This window comes from Idiotropiscis lumnitzeri, chromosome 18 (assembly GCF_059441095.1).
Source record: "Idiotropiscis lumnitzeri isolate Australia: NSW breed Sydney's pygmy pipehorse chromosome 18, RoL_Ilum_1.0, whole genome shotgun sequence".
Lineage (NCBI taxonomy): Eukaryota > Metazoa > Chordata > Actinopteri > Syngnathiformes > Syngnathidae > Idiotropiscis > Idiotropiscis lumnitzeri.
Genome location: NC_142408.1, coordinates 13,137,868 through 13,163,355, shown reverse-complemented (window position 1 = coordinate 13,163,355; position 25,488 = coordinate 13,137,868). Strand labels below are relative to the sequence as shown.

The window sequence follows — 25,488 nt, the reverse complement described above, 5'->3', positions numbered from 1 at the left end:
AAACAACCATGCCAGTCGCTTCTTTACTTAGACAGGCTGACGTAGATAAGAGCATAAATGTGCAAACAAACCTCGTTGGGAGACTGCTTGTAGTTTTCTGACATTTTGCTAGGCTAAAGTTTTGTTCAGTCTCCGGAGGCAGCTTCCGGCCGCCAGCTGGCAGCCAGGCATGGATATTGCCCCTTCAATGGCAGTAGCCGTTGCGGTGGTGTTAAAAGTAACAGCACTGCTCAAGGCTGTAATTAGTTTTAGGCCGCTAAACAGACGAGGTTAGCAGAAGAGTTTCTTACCGTCGAGATATGCGGCTCGCTGCAGTTGAGTAAGTTCATCAGCGCTTGCAGTAGTGAGGGTCATGGTACGAGCGGGTGTCAATTTCGGATGAACACCTCATCAACCACGCCTGGGGGTATGTTGATTAATTAATTCATTGATTTTTATTAACCTTCTGCCTCGTGGTGCGGTGCTTCTTTTCTGGGCCGTTTCGAAGGTCAGGTAGCGAGATTCACGACAACCCTGGTTGAAATTTCAAAGATGACTTGAAAAATCCAGCACGCCAGTGCAAGACCCAAGTGATGGATGGATGGACATACTTAGAAAAAAAATCTTAGGTACCAAAGCTCCAGCGAGGTGGCTGACTCCACAGCCAAATCGCACTGGAAACTTCGTTTGTCTTTTTGTGTATACCCTGCTCAACTGTGTGCATGGGTGGAGTTTTCTTTCTTTTGTTATTTTCCTAGACTTTTCACAGGCAGTAATGGGTGTAAAGGTAATTTACCGTCATTGTGCAATACTTTCTAAAACCAATTTATCAAGTGTGTCGGGGTTGTGGCAGCTTTGTGCGCCACAACGCCCTGAGAGGCGCATCCTGGTCCTAAACATGGTAGACTAGACTTGCGACCGCACCAAAATGAAGATGCGCTCATTTTTCTGCCAAGCGCACACATGCCTGCCTAAGAAAAGAGGACCCTCTGTGTTATTGAAGTAATCAGCATCTATCGATACATGACTTTCATATTATTTCAGAGTGGCATCTCTGTGTTTTTTAAGTACACACCAAAAAATAGTATGATGAAATGGAACTTGTCTGTTGCCATTGACCAAATGAGATTGGAAGCCATGGCATACGCTTGTTGCCAATGACCTCCAGCCACAGTCCTCTTAAAATATGGAATGAGAAATCACCAAGGATACACTGCCTCAATCACTAAACTAAAATGGATTTCTTGTCCCCGTAAACTAGTGGCACAGGCGTACACATAGATGCCCTTTCCTTAGTGCCAAAGTTGATTTCTATCAGTTCTCCAGATGAAAACGAGACTCATGTAAACACGTCTAAGCTACCTTGCCAAGCACAACGTCAGAACAAATAACCCACAAAAGCATTGATGATGCAGAACTGCGGTCGGTTTTTCAGAATATGCATCTTGATTGGCCTAAAGGCTCAGGTCAACAGGATTATATTGTGAGGTTGCAGCTAGGTGACACCATCGGGATGCTCCTCTGATACAGCAGCTACTTGTGTACTTCAAGAAATAAGCTATAATGTCTTACAACCAAATACAAATATAGTAACAGAAAATATTAGGAATTTAATATCGTGAAACTTTCTCCATGAAAAAAAAAATCAACATCCTAGATAGAGAAGAACATTCTTACAGTTAGAAAACTAAATAATAATGAAAAATAAACATAGCTAAATACAAATTCAATCAAGAATCAGGCAAAAGACAATATTGCAATGCTGAATTCTGACACGATCAGAGAGCATTCCTATAAATACAAGTTTTACCGGGGGAAACAAGGGAAAATGCAATTGACAGACCAATATTGGAATACACTGTGTTTGTCGAGGGACAATTTTTTTTAAGTCGATATGGAACTGCAAGACATGGTTTTTCTACACCACTCCAAAATGAAAACATCAGTTATTTTACACCACTATCTCTCATAAAGAGTCACTTTCACTGTAAAGGCAGAAGATTTTAACGCAAGTACTGAATTGGATCTCATTTGAAAGCTCTCTTTGGTCACAAATAAATGAGCACAAAGCGAAGTTACATTACAGTACGTACGTGTGTTGCTCGGTTGAGAATCCATAGGAATCATCATTTTGCCTCGTGTTCCTCTCCTGGCAGCCAAGGATCTTTCCAGAGTAGAAATACAGCTTGACGTTTCATCACCGTCCGCTCCTGTAATGTTAAAACAGCCTGCTATATTTCCCTTAAAAGTGTTGTTTGGGACACAACATATTTTATCATTTCAAATCATTATCAAAGCTGATCCAGGATTATGAAATATTGAAATTGCTTTAAATTCAATTAGTTATCTTTTTGAAGTTTCCTGTGTTTTAATGTGCTTTAGGAGAAGTGCCAAATCTAATCGATATGTACCTGAGTGGCTACTCTTGCTGCCCATCTGGCTCTCTGATTGGCTGTGGGCAACCTGGGGAAGGTCCTGGCAAGACTGGATGGGAGAATCGTGCCCAGATGGGGCCACACTGGGAGCTTTCTCAATGTTCTTCATCTCCATCTCCTCATGATGGATCCAGAGATCAGGAGGTCGTAGATCCTTCTGGCTGCCCTTTCTCTTACTGGCACTGTGGCTGGCTCTTTTCCTCCAAAAAAAAAACATTTAGTGAATGTGGATGGCTGGAATGTCAAGTGGGAAATTGAAAGGATATTGACTTGAAAATGAGTACAGCATAACAGGGTGGATCAAAGATTACTCTGTAAATATTATGACAAAAGAAGCAGAATGTTATATCCAAATTGCTTTGTGCATACTAGGTGTCTTTATTGAAATGAGCAAATTAATAAAACAATTCTTAATACAGTGGTTCAATTTTTTTTCCAGCGCCACCCAATTGCAGTGGAATATATATATATATATATATATATATATATATATATATATATATATATATATGTATATATATATATTCTGTAAAAATATTCATGATATTCCCGTGCCCCTCATAACCCCGCCGCCCCCCCTAGGGAGGGAACTCCTCAGTTTAAAAAACACAGCCTTGATCAATAAATTCTTAAAAAAAAAAAAAAATCAAGAAAATTAATAGTCTGTTGCTTGTAAAATGACTTTCACATTTAATCCAATTAGGTACAAATTCAATTAAAAAAAATGTGTTACTTACTCCGTTATTTATTATACACAATAATGACTGACAAATGATGAACAACCATTTGGGGTGCAATTGGAAATTCATTCTGACCGACTCTAACTCTACTCTAGTCTTTGTAGCTCCTCTTTATACCCTTAGAGGCACTCTTCTTCTTGTTAAGCAAAGCCTTCAATTCAGGGGTCAGTCAGAGTGTGTTGTTGGTAAAAAACCTTAACTTCTCTGCACTGGTCAGGTTTTTCAACACAGAAATTAATATAGTCAGTGATGCAGTTGGCTAGACCATCAATAACATCCACATGTGAGCTGCACAATAGGCCTCAGTCTGTGGTGTTAAAACAGTCCCTTAGCTGCTCACATGCCACTTTAAGTGCTGGGATCTCACTTATCAATGAGTGCGTAGGATTCCTACTAAAGGTGTACATAAACCCGGATGTATGATAAAATAAAAAAATGTATATATCAGACCTAATCAAACTCTATCTTGCACACAGCTGCAAGAGATTTTCCTTTGATGAAACACAGAACGTTGTTTCCACCCTCCTCTACATGCCCAACTCTAACCATACATGATCAATGCAAAGCAGGATTGAAATGAATGAACCGTTTTGGCCAATGCTTTGTAAAGTGTGAAAAATGCCAACAATGCTAATCAGTGCAGCGGAAACAAAGAAGGGAATATTATTTGGTGGCCTTGGTCGCAAACAGAAAAAAACAAAACAACAGATGTGATAGTCAAGACAAGGAGAGAAAAAATTTGAACAGAAAACAAAGAAAAAGAGAATTGTAACCCATCCGCAGTGTTGCAGCTACTTTGGTGAGGGCGGGTGTAGGTGCACACTCACACACACGATCGGACAAATCATTCGGAACGCAAATGTTGCTGAACTGAAGAAAGTCTTCAGCTGACGTAATTTCTGTACGTCTGTTGCACGCGATTAAAATGTAGTTTAGCGACATGCAGTATATATTTCCATTATTTTCTGAGCGAAAACTGAAAATGATGTCAGATTATTTTAATCATGTGAGGGAAATGCACATTATCAAATTATGGGCCCCTATTCTCGTTGCGGGTGCAAGTTTTGTGGAAAGCACAGTCTAAACTCTAAAGGGTTTTTCTTTATGGTCCTGTATACGCAAGGGGGATAACGTCCACACAGCATTGAGTGAATGACGTGAGAAACTGCTAGAGCCATTAAAACTGTCATTTTTCAGTTTTGTTGCCTGTCCAGCTTTAGTGGGGGCATTTCCCTCCCGCGATTCATCCCGGTCGTGTCATTACTGGCTGGAGAGACGCACCTTCCAGCCACGCACCGGTTGCTCATCGCGATCATTAACCACGGACTATTTAAGGACAACCGTGCCGACTACTCGGAGTCGGATAATTCCACTTGCTCACGTTCATGTTGCCAAGTTTCAAATTACTAGACGTCGCGCTTTTTTTCTTCCCATGTTTCATGATCTTTGTTCTCGCCGTAAGTAATTTCATTGCTTATAGTTGTTCATCTCGTTCCTGCTAATCAGGTGAATTGGTATTCCTTGTCCTTCAGAGGCAAGTGATTTTCGTTCGGTTCTTTTTCTTCGTCCTGTTTTCCACCAGCGTCATTTGTTGTACTTTGTCGGTCTCGCGGCTGATTTATTTTTTTGTTAAATAAATATTTATTGTGAAATAGATTTTCTGTCTGCGTTTAAGAGTCTTGATCCTGTCCAGAAATTCTGGAAAACAGAACAAAAATGCAGTAAAATGCAGAGACACAGTCCGACTTGGTGTGAAACTTCAACATATTTTCAAAATAACACATGTGGGTTGAGTAAAAAGGCAGACTGCGTACGGCATTGCTGCAGTGACGTGTATAAAGAAACCCTTACTATGCGGTGGAGTATTTCCTTTTGGTATTTTGCTATCGCCAGTAGAGTTGGGTGTAACGGGGTATATTGTGGGTTGGAACGGAGTGTTTTCTAAACTAATCCTCGCTACATCCCAAATTAGCATTAAAATCAGGGCGATGCGGTGCGCATGCCTGAGTACGCCGTGCTTGACAAGCGGAAACATAAATTAGACTCTAAAGTTCGTGTGTGACATTGGCACGTATACTGCACCATCCCCCCTATCGGAATTGGCCGTGCGTGTGACCTGGGCAATTGGAGACCACCTTGCACGTCTCAATCGTGTATCTGTGAGTGAAAAGTCCCGAGGTATGTCGTATGACCGGCTGCTGATTGCTAGAGGCTCAATGTTTATGATTCAGAGCTGCTCTTTGATTTTCCCATGGGTTTTCTTCTCCCCACTTTCTGCCATATTGTGTGAAACCCTCCATGGTGACAATAGTGTTTGGTGTGTCCTGGTTCAACCACGTCTTGGTGAAACATATGGCACTGTTTTTTTTTTTTTTTTTTTTTTTTTTAATCCTGCTTCACCTTGATCAATGCTGATAACTCGTCTATCTTATTGGGCAGAGAGCGTGGTTTCCCAAGGTAAGAGTTAGTTGAGATGGATTATCTCTCTATCTCGCTCTCTCTCATTCTGCCTCCCTTTGACATCAGCCCTACGGCCTCTTATTTTCCTCATCTCCATCAGGATCTCTGATTTTTTCGGTAAGGAGAAGTCCAGTGGGTCAATAGCAGCTACGAGGAGTAAACGTTAGAGCACGGCTGGGCCAACTTTTTGATTGGCGGGCCACAATGGGTTCTAAAATTTGACAGAGGGGCCGGACCAGGAGCAGATGGATGGAGTGTTTTGGTAAGTTCACCTCATCGGAGAAAAGAAAAACCCATTTCCTTTTAAATGAAAGTGAACAAAAGCATTACAACAATATATGTCTTTGAAAAACCACAGTATTTGAAAATAAAACAACAACAAGGTTTATTCATTAAATTTTTTTCAAGTTCGGCGGGCCGGATTAAAACATTTAACGGGCCGCATGTGGCCCCCGGGTCATAGTTTGCCCACGCCTGCGTTACAGGAATGAGTAAAGCTGCAGGGCTCACCCAAACACACTAAAAAAAAATACAGCGTTAAAAGAATTGCATGAGTTTGCAGATTTTAATCCCTTATTTTAGAATTATTTACGACTATAAATAGGCAAATAAAACACACAAGCAAGGACTACAAACACATGAATAAGGATACAAACGATGGAGATGCTGCCTAATTGGTACCGGGCAAATTCTTTTTCAAAAAAATAATTTCAGCGTAGCATATATATAGAACATATAAGCCCTCACCCCAACGCACACAATCATCGTTACCTTCTGAAGGTGGATATACTGAAGACGAATATGCGTCTGAAGCATCCCCATCAGTGAATGATTGCCGTCAAACAAAATCATGTATTTGTATGTACCAGTCCGCGAGTAGAGGACCACTGAACAACTATTTGCAATAGTTTGAATTCAATAAGCATGTCTTTTCATATATAGCTACCGCACTATTACTTGTATCATAAACTGTACATGTAAAGAAGAACAATTAGCATGAACCAAAACAATAAACAAGTGGCTTTACCTGTAGCTTGCAATATTTTGAACATAATTTTTCATGTTCTCAAATTTGATTAATCAAGACTGGTTGAATCTTTGTAAATTATTTTCTTGAAATTAAAAAAAAAAAAAAGATTTTGTGCATCAAAATATTGGTCTGTCTGTGTGTCTTTTGTAAAGATTATTGTAGTTATTTGTCTGATATAGTAATGAGTTGCTACATGTTCAGCCATTTGACTGCGGGAAGCTGAAGGGCTATTCCCTGGATGATGCACAACATTGAATTTTACATGCTACAGTTATACATTATGTTGTGCCTGAAGGCAAATGCACCCAGGTTAACAGGAATATAGACTGTCAGACATTTCCATCCATCAGAGATAAAATGGGCCCAGATCATTGTTGTTGAGTAGAATGGATATCGGCAAGGATGGTTCTAGGCCAGAGAGATATTTTCTCTCTACTACCAACGGAAACGTCATTAATGCCATTAAAAATATGCTACATGACGTTCGTTTGGATAGCCAAAAGGAATATAACACCCCATTGAATGAGAATGAAATTCCATTCAGATTCAGTCTTTTTATTCTGATTGGGGTGTTCATATGGAGCATTTTCATTCCGTTTGGTCATTCGGATCCTTTCTAATCGGAATATATAGCTCCATATAAACCCAGCTGGAGAACAGAGTGGAAGTCAAACCGTTAACCCACTTCAGTTTGACAAAACACCACCATAATAAGCCCATCATAAGGTAATCGGATTTGAATAGTAAATTAGCCAGCTAATGATCAATAAATAAGCCTCTTCCATTAGCATCTCTCTTGCAGTTGCGTCATGCACAGACGTTTTTTTTGGAGGGGACGGGAACGGGTTGGGGGGGCGACAATTTTTACGAATAAGCCCGGAAGGGTCGAGGATGGAATGGTACGTAGGTCGTGGTTGGAGAGTGGGACATGGACCGGCAAAAAAGGGTCAAGGGTCTAGCTCTGCACACACACATATATACATATATACATACATACATTCATGCACACACGCACGCACAGAGAGAGAGAAGGAGAGAGACTTTTTGAACGAAATGCTAATGTTGATGGGGAAGTCCGAATAAAAGAGAATTTGCCAAAAAAGGATTGAACCAAAACCTTGTTTTGTGGATAAAAAACATTTGTTTGAGTCTGCCTGGTAAAAAGGGCAAAATAGCTACAGTATACAAAACCGTCTGGGCCTATCATTTGCCATCTGGTGTTTTACATTCACAGATGCTTGCTGACGTCTCAAAGATGAAATCAATGTCTTACTTGCGCTGTTGGGCGGAGGAGCGTCGTGTACACATGAGCGCCACAATAACCACGACGACCACAGTGATGGCTCCCACCGAAACCACAATGATGACCAAGAGGTTACTATTATTTTGCGGGGTAGCACTGCCATGTGGTGGATGCATTTGACCGATGGGAGAATCTGAAAAAGAGGAAGCGTACATTGACATTAATATAAGACCATAAAGAATTAATGCTGTAAATATTTCTATTGTAACTATTACAAGAACAAATACATACTTAGCATACAAATTATAAATAAATATAGTGTGGTTGTCATTCAGAATTTTTTTTTTGCTTTGTTCTTAACAACGCTGTAAAGTCTTTCAGCATCACAATACTCCAAATGACCAAGTGGACGCCTTGCATGGCAGCTCTGCATCATCATTCCCTCAGTGTACGTGTGTGTGTTTGTGTTTAAATGAGTAAAGTAACATCAATTCATACATTAATAAAAGTCAAACCGACAGAGAGCCACAACTTGACTGATCAAGCTCTGTTTGACTGTTTTTGGTGTTGCGACTGTCACCTTGAAAAAATGTATTTAGTCACTGTATGGATAACATGATTTGAAATGCAAAATAAATTCATTACAAGGTAATTTGTTGCATTCAGCTGATTTATGACGATCGTGCGTTACATAAATATGACACCCTGTTTTGACTCTTAATTTATTTATTTAAACATTTTTTTTCTTATTAAAAATCAAATAAAACAACCTTTTTGACTTAACAATTTCTCTTGCAATTTTTATCTGGCTATCACTTCACATAAATGGACTGTTTTTTGGTTGTTTTCTTTTTTTTATAAAAAAAAAGGAAAAAGCAAACAAAGAAAAAAAAACCCGTCTTTCCAGACTTTACTTATTGTAAAATAAATTTTTCAATCAAACGGAATACAAAGGCATCAACTATTCATGTTGTAATAGCAAAACTCAACCTGTATAATGTACATTGTTTCCAAATATAACAATTACATCTGACCTGTGATCAATCTTTTAATTTGATTTGACAGGCTTTAGCGAAACTAGATAACACTGTGGACAGCACAGTGTGCAACCAACCTTAATATTTGTGCTTTTTACCTAAAACTCAAAATAGTGACTGCATATCCAGCTTAATAAAGTGAATATCTCTCTGTCTATGTCGTAAGGCAGTGGTTTCGACCCTTTTTGTCTTGTGTACCCTCGAACCTTTTTGTCATATCCATGAGTATCCTCATACGTGTTGATGATTCTCCAAAAGTATTGATTATTAAATGAAAATCTCCTTGTTACTTTAATTTGAACATTCATGTCTTTATTGTCTTATATTTAACTCAAACGTAAATAAGTTGTCATGAAAATAAATACATTTAAAATATGATTCAAAATAAAGCATAAACCTGCTTTTGTTATATGTTCTCTTATGCCATTTACCACCCCAAAAAATGCCCTTCAAGTAAGTCCTCTATAGACACTAATCCTAAATATCAGGAACACCTGAACACTGAGCAATAATAATATTCAGACCTACAATAGTATATTACATTATTTTCATCAGACATTAGAGATTTAATGAGATACTTGAGTTGACAAGCTTTTGTTTTGACTTTGGCGTGATTGTGCCACAGGTTATTGATCTGAGAAATAAATTAAATGTTTCCACGTAGCGACTGCGATAGGCTCACATTCCCCCATGGCGTACCCCTTGTTGGGGAACACTGATGTAAGGTATATGGACACGTGATGAGCCGTCAACGCGCTGAAAATGTGACACAACACATACGTGATGTCACTCCCTCAGACGGGAATGTGAAGTTGAAGATTCCTACGAAGCCTCACTTTATTCAAGCTTTTAATATCAGAGTTTCCCTTTCTTGCATGTTGCACAGTTTTTTCTTGAGTGCCTTTAGTACTACAGTGTTAGGAATCACTGCGATTGGCTGGCAACCAGTTCAGGGTGAACCCCGGCTACTGCCCGAAGATAGCTGGCTGAGGCTCCATAGCGGTACCGTTAATAGATGGATGGATGTTAGAAATCAGGTGCCCGTTATTCAGGTTTAGTTCATTCTCTCTCATTATTACAACATGGAGGTGGCTAAATTCTGATGTGACTGTCAAGTAAAAATAAATATATTGTGTGGAGCAACAGTTGGTGATATTTAATGTGTAATCAGACGACAGGTCTGTCAGATGTTGCATTAGTCATTACAGGAAAATATGCATACTTTAGTGTATCAAAGTAAATAATGGACAGAAAAACCAGCTCATTGCAAAAACCTCCTTCCCTGTTGACATTAGAGTCTTAAACAGTTGACTTGTGATTCAATGGTGACAGTTGGCTGTTTTTATCTCCATAGTGACATAATTACTTTATTCATTGTTGTATCTCTGTCACGTTTGCAGATTTATTTTTTCTTCCAGACCAGTATTTCGGAACCATAGCACACTTTCGATTGCTTAATGATGGTCGAGCGGAAACTTGGTGCACACCAAACAAGAACTGAAGGTCTGGATGCAAATTCTGGTGCATTTTTGCTCAAGTTTGAAGGTGACCGATGAAATATTCAGGTTGGCACTAAAACAAATGTAAATACCAAGTAAATGTTCCCAAAAACTTTATACAATTTCATTACATTAACTTTGTCTAATTAGGTAACGTAGGAGGGACCGAGACACATATCGGGATGTTAAGGAGGTGATAGTAATCTCTATGTGTAGATATTAATTTACTTGGCCTTTGAGAAAAGAGAGATAAAATGAGAACACAACAATGAAATCCTTTTGGAAAGACATGAAAAGTATGCAGGAAAGTTCGAAAGAGAGATCAAGAGTGTCAGCAGAAACAAAGCATGAACAGGGTCAAAAACTGCAACTAGAATGAAAAGATGAAATAATCCAAAAGATAAAGAGGAGCAATGGTGGAAGAAGGGACTGAGAAAAGACAGAAATGATTGTGACGTGTTGAAGAAGGCAGTTCTACCTATTTCACTGTTTCCTTGAACCCTCCGTCTTTCGAAAGACACTTGTCTCTTTCAATGAAGACCACTATCCATCACATCTTACAACTAACAAAAATGGGAGTGCAATATAATGCTCAGGTCCTGAAAACAAGATTTCATCACCTTTTAATCTTAAATTGTTTCGACCTTTCATTTCATTCCAGAGCAACACAATGTAGTAAATGTAGATAAACATAGTAGCTAAAAATGTCTAATGCACAATGGTTACATTGCTATTTTTTTCCCACCAATACCGAATGGCATTTTAGCCTTAGCAATGCGTTTAGCCACCAAGTAAATTACATTTGTTGACAATTCAGAATCAGATTTGAAGGCTTCATTGACACATTGCAGAGAATATTGTGCAGAGCAAGCTTCGTTTGTGCGTGGGCATCACCTGTCGCCCTACATCCATATCTCGGGTAGGTCTGAGCTTTCAAGAGAAGCACTCTCGTGAGCTGAGGTAGTCCAGCACTCAGTAGTGCGCACGTGTGTGTCTGTATATTATTTCTCCAGCCGTGGTATCATAAGTGATGGTGTTATGAGGCATATTTATTCAAGTCAGACTAAGTAGGACTTCACTGAAGGCTTATGTGTGAAATGCCCGGCCCGCCACTGGTCTGTAAAATGCAAATTTATTTTTCTTCTTGGGCATATAGGCTCCTGTGTTGAATTCTCACAAGTTTTTACATTTTCCAAATATGTCTATTAATTTTTCGAATTTTGCTACCTTGTGGATTCTATTATTAGCGTTATGCCATCGAGACAACTTGACTTGGGTTGAGTCAGTTTAGAGCGATGTAATGGAGAGAATACGGTCACCTTTCAAATTAAAATGTTTTTCAGCCGAGGGTAATAAACTGGAAGTACTGTCAGCTGTTTTTTTTTTTTCAACTCAACTCAACACAACTGTATTTAAAAGGCACTTTAAAACAAGTGTATCTGAACTTCTGTACATGGAGCAAAAGTAATTCATACAACAACAAACAATTAACTAAATTAATAATAAAGACGGTAACAAAACAATAAAACCAAAACAGACAGCAGCGCATGTGACGTGGGCAATTGCGCACCACCGTAGTGTGCCTGTGTGTGACCCTCCCCCAATAGTTGTGCCACACCGTCAGAGCGGAGCTGTTAAAATATGTTCAAAATGAAAAAATGATTTTACATTCAGTGAATTGATTCCTATAATGGTTCAGAGGGATTTATTTATTAATAAAATACTATAACATCCACCATACACGCCATTGGCGCGCCAAATTTGTCTGCCTGCGCCTTGATGAAATACACCAAAATTGCATTACGCCACCTGCACCATGAGTTAAACCTGCTTTTCCAGATTCAAAAATCGAGTCCACTTTTTGTAACTACATTTGCAGATGCGCCAGGGGACGCGGCAGGAACGCCCGGTGAGGCGTAGCGCGTCTATCAAATTCATGCTTTTTTTTACGCTGAACACAAACTACTTTCTGTTAAATTATTGGGGGCAAGGCAACTCAGTGTGCCAGAATGTCAAGAGAGGCATAACACTGTCCTCAAACACGGTGGATTAGACTTGTGCTGGCACAAAAATGCCCGTTTTTACACCGGGTGCACAGGTGCCAGTCTATCAAAATAGGGCCTATTGAATAATTAAATATGAATGTAGCTCTAACGATGCAAAAATGTCAAATACAATACGGAATATGCATTTATAAATTATATCTATTAAGCTACTTTGTTGAAATTTCTTTTAGTGTTCTTCGGCTTAACATCATAATGTCTTTAATTAAAAATGTTCATGAATACATTTACCCTTCTACCTCAAGGTGATTTATTCCGAAATGTATTAGTTAATGGTCTCAGCAGTAAAGAGCTCCCGGATGTCCTGTGAATAAAAATTGGGAGAAAGTGAAAACAGTTTCGGTCACTCTGTCCTTCAGCAGAAAACTGTGCGCCTGCGCGGGGCTTCCAACACGCTCATATTAGAACACAACAGGTCAGATCACAGTGACTGTCACATTGCTGTGACCTGATAGAAACAGTCTGAGATGAACGTCTCAACTGGTAGTTTGTCAGCGAGAGGAAAGCTAAGCCACATGAAGACAAAGACGTGTTAAAGATGAAATATGGTCGACCTGAGGAATGAGCCTTTGACCTCAGTGACCTGGCATCCTCCAGGCGTAGGAGGGCTCCGGTCAGAGAGGATGGATTTATGATCGCCTCTGGCAGTAGCACCACCAACAAAACCGACAAAACATTTGTCTCAGGACACACACATACATGCGCACGCACACGCACACACACAAGCACACAAATCAGATCATTCTCAACAGCCCTGCAGTAATACTCTTAAAATAATACCAGCTACAGACATTGACTTCTGACCTCCATCGATTCGCTTGTTTTCAAGCAAGACCATAAAAAAAACAAAGCTCAAAATAACTTTTTTTTTTCTTGGAGGAGCAGTTTTGCTAGTCGATGACTTCATTTGAGGGGCACCTTTTCAAATTGGTAGGCGCAATTTTTATTTATTTTTTTTTGTTTGTAAATCTTGATTCACTTCTAGTATTGTACAGACAATAATCCTTAAGAAGGATTGATCAGCCTCCAAATAAACAGCTGGACTGACTTGGAATTCATGTAAATTGCACCACACAATGACCATCATACATTGTGGCAATGTGCTTAAATTATGCAGAGATATTCTCACTTAGTATCGGGGCTCTTTATCCTGACTGGACAACACACCATCTGCAGGAAGTGTGTCAAACATAGCACAATTACTCGACAACTATTCTATCATATCATACATCAATCTTTTTAGAATTGATTATCCTATCGATTAGTCCATTGATTACTCGAGTAATCGCCACCTGTCTTTAATTTGAGCCTTAAAATAGATTATATGTCACAGTATATGGTACTTTTTTTAATCCTACCACCCATACCATACCAACCTACGCTGTGTTTTGTGATTTTATGTTTTTAACTTAGCATTTTAACTGTCTTTTGTTTTTATGTGTAATTATTACTTTCTACACAGCACTTTGTATCAAGCAGTGGTTGTTAAAGTGTTCTATAAATAAAGTTGAGTTGAGTTTGAAATCCAGTGAGTAGTGATTACTTTGTAGAAAGATCAGCCAACGGCAACATTACAAAAAAATATACATCGTATGATCGTTAAGTCTGAAAAGGCAAAAATAGGATAATAACTGTTGCTGTAATAATCATTAAAAACATCATAAAATGATGACATTTACATACAAAATATAGTTTCAGAAACAAAACTATAATTTATAGCATATCGTATGATGTTGCTATTTCATTATGTTGATAAATTATTGGTTCTGCAGGTCACCACATTTCCTCCACTAAAACTTACAATGATAATAACTTGTAACAATTAAAAATGTAAATGTATGCAGTTAAATCACTGATTAATGAGATTTCATATGCCCCCCAAACTACCACTACAAATAGAAAGTGAGGCAAACAGATTGTAAATAAGCAACCATATAGTGCAATTCCAGCACATTTACAACTACACATAAAATTAGATCTGAGCGCTAATCCGAGTCTTAATTTTAACATTACACTGTGGGTCTAATTCAGAAATATTTTGGTTAACACAATCCAGTTCAGTCAAGTTCCTTGTGTATATGTTTTACCATTTATGCTGCTCCTGTCAATTAGGTTGCTATCAGATGGCCAGTAGGAATGGTCTCCGCCTCCTCGACCTGGAAGACCCAAACAAAACAGAAGAATTAAAATGATATTCAATTTCTGTTATCAAACCACAACGGAAATGGTGATTTATATTACCTAAAAGGGTTGCATTGTTGATTGATTAAGAGTTGCGGTCAGCTATATTAACGGATTTTTGGCATGTCTGTTTTTAATGCCCTACACTTACTTTGGATTTTTTGTTGTCATCCACACAATGTCAAAATTATAAATTTGGGGCTCTATTTTCGTGGACAGGTGCTCATGCCCGCGGTGTACACTGGCACATCAGTAGTTTTGTGCCGGGGCAAGTGCCGTTTACTGTGTTTGTGAATTTGGCAGACAGCGCTGCGCCTCGCTGCGCATTCTGGCAGACCGAGGACCTTTTCCATTACAGCCTGATCAACTCACAATTTGTTGACTGAAAGTATAATAGAGTTTAGATAAGGTGAAACCAAGTTTAAGTTGTGGTGCAGGAGATGGGTGGAAGGCTCTCTCCAAGTGGCGACTTTGCAGCAGCCAATTTTACATCATCTACAAGTGGAGATCTTCTTGCAGTTCCTTGTGAATGTACTTTGAGCATGCTGATCTGCAAGGAGTCCATTATGCTTCAACATGTCGACAGTGCGCCGCTAAGGAGCTGAATTTATTGGAAATGAGATGAGCCGCTTTGATTTACTATGAATCAGGTTGACTGTGTTCACTCCCACAACGGCGCAAAATAGGACCCACAGACTGAAACGTATACAAAGATTAATTGAAATCTTTGAGTAAGTAGTGATGTAGCTTCTAGAATTCCTTTCTAACTTGAGGCCATGTCCTATTAACTTCTAGTTACTGATCATGGTAGTCTGAAGTTAGTACTTTCTGCTTGCCAGCAAAAACTCCAAGATCAGTCAAGATAAACAAAAGAACTAAAGTTTGATAAATAATAATTTTATTGATTTCTAAATACAAAAGAAAAAGGCAACATAACTGGTTTGTTGAGCCAATTTATGGAATTATATAATGCCCAATGTAAGATAATCATATTATTTTTTGACAAGAATATTTTTTTTGCGACCAAGAAAACAAGAGTTAATGCAAAAGGAATAGTTGTACTGAATATCAAGTGTAAGTTACTGTATCAAATTAAGCATCATCTATTTTGTTTTGGATATGTTTTTCTATCAAAGGGTACATGGTGTATTATATAAAATAATTTAATTTGAACTCAAATAAGATCATATAGGTAGCAACCAATACCGGGAACAGCACTGAGAAATGTATTGTGGTCATGGCATTTTGTACAGAGCAGCTGCATGGCAGTTCTTTGAAGTGTAATCATTACGATTCCTTTGTTCTGATGTATAATGCCGACTCTAATCCATTTCTCTTCTGGGCTGAGAAGGAAACCGGCCATAAAAATTAAGCTCTGCATTTCAAGAGAGATTGGCATACGTGGTGGATCGGATTCTATGTTTTATAGCATGTAAACTGGATTATGAAATGGATTTCTAGCTTCAACTCAAGTAAACAGCGTAATAAAAACAAACATAGTATTGTGATCATTAGGTTTTTGCAGTCCATGTAGAGAAGGCATGTATCCAGAAATGAATTCTGTATGTGTTGAAGCACATTCAAAAAGTTTCAAGCATATAAGAGATGGCAAGCAGTGAAAAAGAGACTATGGAGAGTCAATCAAATCCAAGAACCTCCGGCATCCACAATATTAAGATAAATATTGGGAAAATGATGGCGGTCCTATGGTGTTGTCACTCGTCCTTTAGTAGGTGATTGGTTTCACCACACGAGAGAAGAAATAACGATACTTAATCATCATACACGACAAATTTATGGTGCATAATTAAATTAAGTTAATGAGAATGAATAAATAACTATGTGTGTGAATGCACATAACGAATACGACTACTTTAAATTCATATTAATTAACTTTTTTTTTTAAAAAGTGCGCCTCAAAGCATGCTGGGTATTCCGACTCCTTCAGATTATCTAAGGCTCAAAATAAGCATTTCGCGCCTCATCAAAATGGAGATGGTCCCAACATGCTTTGCTGGGCTGCGCATGCGCGCCATGATGCATTTAAACGACAAAGCACAAATAGTCTGCAGGTTGAGGTAAGATCAGTGCTACTTGGGCCGCAGCAGCTAAATTAGCAACAAGCTTTGGCAGGCTATCAGTGCAGCTTAACACATTGCAGTTTTTCTCTAAAGTAAGCAATCATAGCCTCCATAGCTACACTTCTGACAGATATTGTTCTCACATAGGGATTATGAGGAATAATTAGCAGAAGACAGAAAACCATGCTAAGTGCTAAGCTAACCTAATGTTATCGTGAAATACCGGAATTAAGTGCTTGGGTGATGGAGTCCACTTTTCACAGAAGTCTGGCTGGAATATATGCAACTTTAAACAACAAAATAGCAGACATTTTCATTGAAAGTGTCTGGAGACAAAATGCTAAAACATTACTACAAACATTGCTAAAAACGACCGGAAATTGTATTATATGTATGTATGTCAGATGGGAGGCGTGGCCTCGAAAGATTGGCCTGGATTAAAATGACATTATTATTTTATATATATATCAGTATTATGTTTTGACATGTTTTCACAATACAGTCCCAAGTTTAGATTTTTTTGTTTGAGAACTGCACAATAAAAATGTCAAAATATGTAGACAATCATGCCTTTTTTGGTTTACATTTCATGATTTCTATTTTATATAGCAGTTCTCATTGATACAGGTCTGTTTAATGATACCTCAAATAAAGTGTGAATTTTAAGCAGCCAAAATGTGCTGTATAATATTTTCTAGAATAATTGAAAATATCGACATTGTGGTATATTGTTATTGTTGTATAAAATGGCCTATAGCGTATATTGATTTATTTTATTTATTTTTTTTATCACCCAGGTGATATAGTTCCCGATTTCGGGAAAAGGCTTCATAATTTCTACAAACGAGTAATTCCACAGAATGTCACACAACATCGCAAATGAAAACACTATGCTTTTGAAGTTACTCCAGTGGGAGTCTTAAAGTTTAGTCTTGCAACATCGAAGAAGCTGCCTCATTAGCAGCACAACCCAATTTGTTTGCAGTTTTCTGGAGCTGATGAAGAGAACCCGAGAGCAGAGCGCCTGTTAAGATTGAGCTAAATTCAGCTCTCTTAAATTGTCTCCCATATATCGGCATTAATAATGACAAAAAGTTCTCCATCTACTTTTTAATCCTCCATGTTTGAAGAAAAAAAAAAACATTTCCCTTCTTCAACTTTCTGTGTATTCTATTTTTTGTTGCTTTCATTTTCTCAAATGATTCATCCTCTTATCTTATCTCCTCTTTGTGTCCTATTGCAGTTATCTTGACAATTTTCCTACTTGTAATCCTTCTGCATTCTCCTGAAGTCATTTTCTAAATCTACCTACCTTGATCATTGGCCATCTTGTCTGGATGCTCGACTAAAAAAAATGAACAAAGAGTGTTTTAAATAAAAAGACAGCAGCACATTCATAGCGAAAAAGTTTGTACTGTAGTTGCACACATGCCACAAATTTTCTACAGTTTTGTTGTCCACTGTAGAATGGCAAACACTGTTTTTCTTATCTTATATATGGATCCTCAAAGCTTCTATTTTGACATACCTTTGGCTGTCCTAAAGTGGACAGATTCCGACAAAGGCCCAACTCCTTTGGTGTTCTTAGCTTGGATCCGGAAGTAATACACTGTGTCAAGGTTTAGATCAACGACCTGATGAGTCAGCCGGTCGCCACTGATTATTTCCATTACCCAGTCATCTATTGGCATGTTTTTTTCCAGGGTATAGTACAGGATGTAACCTGCAATGGGTGAATACAAATGACCACATGTTGATCAAACATGGAACATATGATGTGGTTAACACACAAGTGTGTCCATGTGTAATATTTTGTACATTAACAGGTAAGAGAAGGATTATCTGAGCCATTTCTCCGCAGGTGTGCTGGAGCAAGTCCCAGCTATCTTCGGGCAGTAGGCGGGCTACAACCTGAACTGGTTGTCAGCCAATCGCAGGGCGCCCAAAGACAAACAATTATCCACGCTCACAAACACACCAAGGGGCGATTCCGAGTGTCCAATCAACCCGTGTTTTTGGAATGTGGGAGGAAACCGGAATACCCGGAGAAAACCCACACAGGCAAGGGGAAAACATGCAAATTCCACACAGGAAGGCGAGAGCCGGAACTGAACCCCGCACCTCTGCACTGTGCTAACCTGTTGGCCACCCTGCCGCCCGTAATTTAAAATGATACTCAAAATATTTTTTTCAGTGAGAAATACACTATTCTTTAAGAATTTAAATTGAAGGTAAACAATTTGAGGCATAATGCATAAAAAAATAAAAAAGAAAAGAAAAACTAAATTACCTGTTATGTGTAAATGGCAAAAATAATGATCTCAGGGTTTTTGCAGTACAGCGCTGCAATTTCTGGAAACAGTAATTCATTCAATGGAATAGTGCGGCAGAGCTCATTAAAACAGATTAAATTGTCCAGAGGAAATGTGTGTGTGTGCGTGTAAAAACACACTATACACAAAATGGCAACTGAACACTTGTACTCTCTAACAATGTTGATTTTTTGAGAAGTACTGTATGTCGGATCTTACCATTCTGTGGGCTAATCAAAAATCATAATAACCACTCCTCATAGACGTAATAACTATTTGTAATGTTATCTTGAACACTCACCTGTGATCCGCCCATTTGCCTCCATCGGTGGTTGCCAGCTGATTAAAATGGCTCGGGGCCGTCCCTCCCGACTGATCACTGTCAAGTCTTTGGGAGCAGAGCTCGGAGCTGCCAACAAAGCATGAACACATTATGAAATCAAGCAAGATAAAACATGTTTCACTCTCATAAATTCCATGCTTGAGCTGACATTTGATTTGAATAAGCTAACTCAAATTGAAGGAATACAGTACAATTGGTGGGCATTCACGTGATCATTTGAATTACCGTACTGTATAGTTTACATTAAAAGTAAACAATATCTAACTATAGCAAGCCGATGCTGGTAAATAGAAAAAAAAATAGCCTGGCTTTAAAACGCTAACAAAGAGCTGTATTTGATAACTGCTGTGCTTGATTTTTTTTTAGTTATGTTGTCTTTAGTCAATCAACCTTTTAGAATAAGTCTCTTCAAGGGGACATTCTTACGTTACGCTACACTCTGGATAAAGAATTACAGTACAGTTATAACTACTTGTCACACTCTGACTCAAACCAAAGTTTTGTACTTTTGTAAGTGTGTGTGTACGCTGGGTCAGGATCTCATACCAGTGTCATGCAAATAGAGAGTAGTCAAATGGTAAACTTGTGCACTACAATATTGTATAAAACACATACAGTAGTAAGAAAATGAAAAAACAGTTTTTGTCACACTTTTAGCTACATTGTGCTGCTCCTTTTGCAGTGCAAGCCTTGGCCACACAAGGGCACTTTAAAGCAGATATACACAGACAAATGAGTACTCCTCTGCACCAATATTAATATTTGTTTTTTTAAAAAAGAATAAAACATATGTCTCTGAGTCTTATATCTGTCTCCATGTGTTGCTCGTTATGGCTGCTGCTTGAAGGGTTAGAAACTGCGGCATGAATGTGTCAGTTAGCCCATCTATGACATTTTCCAGTATGTCTACATGACGTTTGTGGCTATGTGATTGTTTTAAAATACTGTACGGAAAATATCCACTTTGTTTTATGTTTAGTTTGAAAGTAATCTTCAAATGAGAGTGTGATTTAATAGCTTGAAGCCATTTTTGAAGTATTGTCCACTATCAACCAAACTGCTTCTTGTGATGTGGGTTGATTCGAGGAACAGCCATCATACAGTTCTTAAGTTTCAAGTTTGTAGTTGTTTCTGATCAACTTATATTGTGCAAATTTGAAAACAAACCCATTAGGTGCGAGATGATGTCCTGAAATTTCATCAATTATTATCAAACAAGAATCAACTAAACAGTAACTGAAAACATCTAATTTGGGAGGCATGGTCGCCCGTGTGCTCAGCGTAAAAACAGGGGTAACTTAATTTTTGTGCCGTTGCGTCAACTGTGCTTAGGGCGCATGACTCATTCTATAACTTGGTAAGAGAAAGTAGTTTGCTCTCAGTGTAAAAATTGGCGCATCATTTTTGTGCTGGGGCAATGGTCTTATTCAACATGTTTATGAATTTGGCAGACGTACCACGCCTCACTAGGCGTTCCTGCTTGTGACCCCTAGCAGATTTGCAAAATTGGTTCAAAAAGGTAGATTGGATTTTAGACTCATAAAAAGCAGGTCTAAATGTTTGCACTGGTGGTGGAACGTGATTTTGTTGCATTTGAACGAGACGCAAGCAGGCGCAGACGTGAAACGTGGATGTCATGTTATTTCATTCATAAATATGACACCAGAGTGGGATCCCAGTGAATCATTACAGAAAATAATTCATCCAACAAATAAGAATCAATGTCATCTTAAAAATAATTAAATGCAGCCCTGTCACTACTCGGGCTGGGGTCACACTTTGACCCACAATTGATGGTGCAAGGCGGTCACGTCTCATGCACGGCCAATTACATCATCCGCAAGGGGAGACCTTGCAGTTTACCTGCCAATGTCATGCACGGGCCGCTGCGAGTGCATTTCTTTTTCGGCAATGTCAATTCCGGTATACTCAGGCCTGCTGTGCCTTCGACCGACCTGATTTGGATGCAAATGAGGGATGCCGCTAATTTAATAATGACAGGGAAGAGAGTGGAGTAATGTCAAGGTTGCCTTCCTTCCCGGGCAAATCAGGGAATGTTGATTCAGGCTAAACAAAAATGTGTCTAAGGAGTAATTGTAACATAGTGGTGTCAGACTTTTACCATAGTGCCGCTGTTGCATGATTTTGAACATTTGACCAATTGGAGCAATGCAAGTTGTTGGAGATGCTCAGTAATCTGATTTATTATGGAGCATATTGGTCTGGCCTAAGTCAAGCATTAAGCAGTTAATCAGTGTAAATAAATATGTGACAAGTATATTGTTTGGAAACGTCTGTACCCAATTCCAGAATATGCAACACAAACTACTGAAACAGCACATCACAAGTCATAAAAATGCTTTCTTCATCGCAGAATTCTGCATGTCACAGTTCATCAAAAATGAATCGTGTGAATCGTCAAAACATGCTCATTAGGATTTCACATATGCTAGCCAGCAGAATCACAAAGATGGCATCACATTGAAATGAGGTCAATAACCCGAACACACTGCACTGAACACGAAGTCACATTAGCATGTCAGCAACCATACAGCATGAAGGTGGCAGACTAAGGCATATTCTAATGGTTGCATATATTCATATTTTATGATACTTAATAAGGGTCAAATGAAACTAGGTCTTAATATTGTAAAGTCAAACATGCCCTTTGCTCAGGCAATGTTCACTGTCTAGCACAGCACTTCACTGCAATGTCGTAGAAAAAGTACTGTCACCTTTTGTCCTCGACAGTGTATGAAGTTAAATAATCTAAACAAGTGCTGCCAAAGCAAATGTGTTACACTTCCACTTGTATATCTAATTTCCAACTACAAAGTGTTCAAATGGATTGACAATGACTCCTCATTTACCTACTGATGACGCAGTCTTATCCAAAGAAACTTGTAAGACACCACAATTAATAAATGAATATATATATATATATATATATATGGTCTACAGTTTTGTAATTGTTCATATTAAAAATACATATTCAAGTGAGAATAAATATATGAATACAATAAACATCAAATATATACAAATATATATTTGTTTGAGGAGATAGGCCTGCCGCTGCTCAAATCATTGATGACAAACTTTTAATCGTTAAGTACACGTTTTACCCGTCTATTGCCGGCTATGAGTTGAATAAATTCATTTTAATGGCATTTCAGACAATATTTGATCGCTTGGCTGATTGCAAATGGATCTTTGGAACAAGACCCCGCAGATTGATTCTTGTACTTTGTTTGACCAAATTACTGAATATGTCCCTGTAGCTATAGTGAGAACATAACTTTTTCGGGTCATTTGTTAACTCACGGGTGTGATCGATCTACAGTACACTAGTATAGTGTCGTTTGAGAAAAGTTGTATTCATAATATTGTACTGAATTTTGTATGAGGCACTCTGGTAATGCAGCGGAACAGGCTGCTGCCTTTCATGCAGACGGCACAGTTTTGATAAGTGGTCAGTGTGACAATATTGAGCAACTGCCTGACTCAAGCTTGGACAAAAAAAAAATAAGAGAGTTGTGTCAAGATGGACATCTGGCGAAAAGACTGCTATACATGCGATAGCATGTGGGCCACTCGCTGTAGTGACCCAAATTGTGATGAGTCGAATGGCATTTTCTGTATCAGACATCATATGTGGCAAAGGAAGCAGTGACAGATGAATTGGGTCCAAATTTTATAGCACCGTCAAATGTGGGACCCAGGCCTTTTTAGAAGGTAACTCCACAGTAATGTGGAAGCAAGGTCATCATCATCCAACATTAGCAAGTGATCGCAGGAATACAATTTTTACCATTTGAGATTTTTCAAACTCACGCCAGAATACTATCATCAATTTTATCGCACCCTAATAACAATTATGAACACGTGAAATGAGATGCAATAAAAATGCAATACTTCACATTTTGCAAAGATGTGACCAGTGAGTGCTTTGGAAGAGTATGTGCAGAGCCGGGGTGCAGGGAGTGAGTGTGTTGCGTCCATCTGCTCCTTCTGAATGTCAATGTATTCCAGCACACCCCACGGGAACTGGAAGGGTAATGCTGTTCACGCTTAATTGGGTGACAAATCCCACCAACATGATTGTAAACACCCTGAAAGGGATACCTTGACATTTTGATTTCAGTCAGTTCCGTGTTTCATTGTTGTAGACAATTGTCGTGCTGTTGCTGCAGGGTGGTACGGGGAACGCCAAACTCATGGTTTCTGTTAATCCTTATAACTAATCACTTTTCCGATGGGCAAACACAGAATAGGAGCAAGTTAAACATTTGAATGATAGTAGGAGCACTTTCTGAAGCTGCACCACATCACAATTTTCAGATAAAATCTTCAATAGGGAACCTTTGAGGCCTGATTATTCCCTCAGCGCTATTTCATTGAAATTAGGGGACACTGCAAATGAGAACAAAAAAATTACATTGCTCCAATTGAACTCAAAGTGGAGAGAATTAAAAGGTTAAAAAAAGTTAATGGTCCAAGGTGGATGCAAATGTTTTGAGAAAATTCTTTAGACTAATTTGTGCTTCAATCGTTAATGAATGTTATGGAATTGCCATCATCGTTCTTTGAGGAGATCTGTTGTGAAGTATATCGTCAAGACCAGGGGTGGGCAAACTTTTTGATTGGCGGGCCACAATGGGTTCTAAAATTTGACAGAGGGGCCAACCATGAACAGATGGATTACGTGTTTTGGTTTTCTCCCCTCATTGGAGAAAAAAAAATACATTTAACTTTAAATGAAAATGAACTAAATGATTACAACAATATATGTCTTTGAAAAACCACAGTATTTAGAAAATAAAACATTACCAAGGCTTATTCTTTTTTTTTTTTCTTCAAGTTCGGCGGGCCGGATTAAAACACCTAACGGGCCACATGTGGCCCCCGGCCGTTGTTTGCCCACCCATGGTCAAAACCAATGTTCCTCCCCACACGCACAACAACATCATAGCCCATTTCAAATCTTACTATTACCATGAGATGGACACATTGAATTGGTGGCTTTCTATTTTTTTTGGGTGGGGGAGGGCAAGCAAGAACAACATACCATACCTGTGTGTGGGTGCGCGCGTGCATATATGTAATGTACCTGCTTCATAGGTGGTGGCATGTGCTGTCATACTCCAAGTACTGGATTTCCGACCTTTGGTCACCATCACGGCAAATTCGTACATCGTGTTTGGTTTGAGGCCAGTGACGGTATGACTGAGGGTGGTGGTGTCTGCAGACTGGACAACAAAGGGAACATCACTTAGCCGTTGCGTTATTACAACACAATGGAAGAATGCGCAACATCACACAACTGGCTTCTGTCTGTCTTCTGGTGGTTATTGCCCAAATATTTGTGAATATCAGCCAGTGGCTGAGTGTCTTTTGGGGAGAATACAGATGAGAGGATTCAGTACTGTACAGACGTCCGAGGCCACCATTAGATGTATTGTTTTTGCAATGCTATAAATGAGAATGTTTAAAGTGCAGCATTTTCCAAGTCCAAGTGTTCCCATAATTGAAAGCAAATTATGTTGGCTACCTTGCCAAAGAACAAGTAAACACAATTTTGTGCTTTCAACTTCTCAGCCAGATTTAATTGATATTTACTGTCTACTGTTTACTTGAATAGAGATGGACAACCAAAATGTCGTCATTAAAAGAAAAGCCAATGCATAACTCTTTGTTGTTCCTGATTTGTGCATCAACATGAGAGAAGATGAGAGTGAAATCAAGACATTGATTCATCATACTTGAATGTGACGGCAACAAAGATCGATTAAGAGTAGTTTACTGTTTTGCATCAATAACAGCTTTTATTAGTTACTTTCCCACATTTGAGAAATTGTGTTTTTTTTTTTTTGTTACGATCAAGAGGAAGCCAAACCCCAAAGATTCTTCGCAATAAACTGTTCTATGTTCCTTCACTTATCTTAACATGGCATTCTGATTAATATTGCATGTGTGTAATATGAGTTAAGCAACAAAATTCACACTATTTCGCCATCGCAGGGGGCGGCCATTTTGTCACTTCTGTCGACTTTAAATTACATCACAGTTGATCAGTGCTCAGCTAACA

General features: G+C 38.7%; 1 protein-coding gene across 3 annotated transcripts in view; it reads right to left on the bottom strand.

Moving 5' to 3' along the window:
- The window catches only part of dcc (DCC netrin 1 receptor), a 321,689-nt gene that overhangs the window by 54,817 nt on the left and 241,384 nt on the right, over positions 1–25,488 (bottom strand). For 2 of the 3 annotated variants that reach the window (XM_088281223.1, XM_088281225.1), the window contains exons 18-25: positions 24,511–24,649; positions 19,362–19,469; positions 18,277–18,471; positions 18,061–18,093; positions 14,574–14,642; positions 7,918–8,080; positions 2,391–2,614; positions 2,073–2,189 (exon numbers count right to left, since the gene is read on the bottom strand). In XM_088281223.1, the coding sequence (XP_088137349.1) occupies positions 2,073–2,189; positions 2,391–2,614; positions 7,918–8,080; positions 14,574–14,642; positions 18,061–18,093; positions 18,277–18,471; positions 19,362–19,469; positions 24,511–24,649 (1,048 nt within the window). The remainder of the gene's footprint in view (positions 1–2,072; positions 2,190–2,390; positions 2,615–7,917; positions 8,081–14,573; positions 14,643–18,060; positions 18,094–18,276; positions 18,472–19,361; positions 19,470–24,510; positions 24,650–25,488) is intronic. The other variant, XM_088281224.1, reaches the window with a different exon arrangement.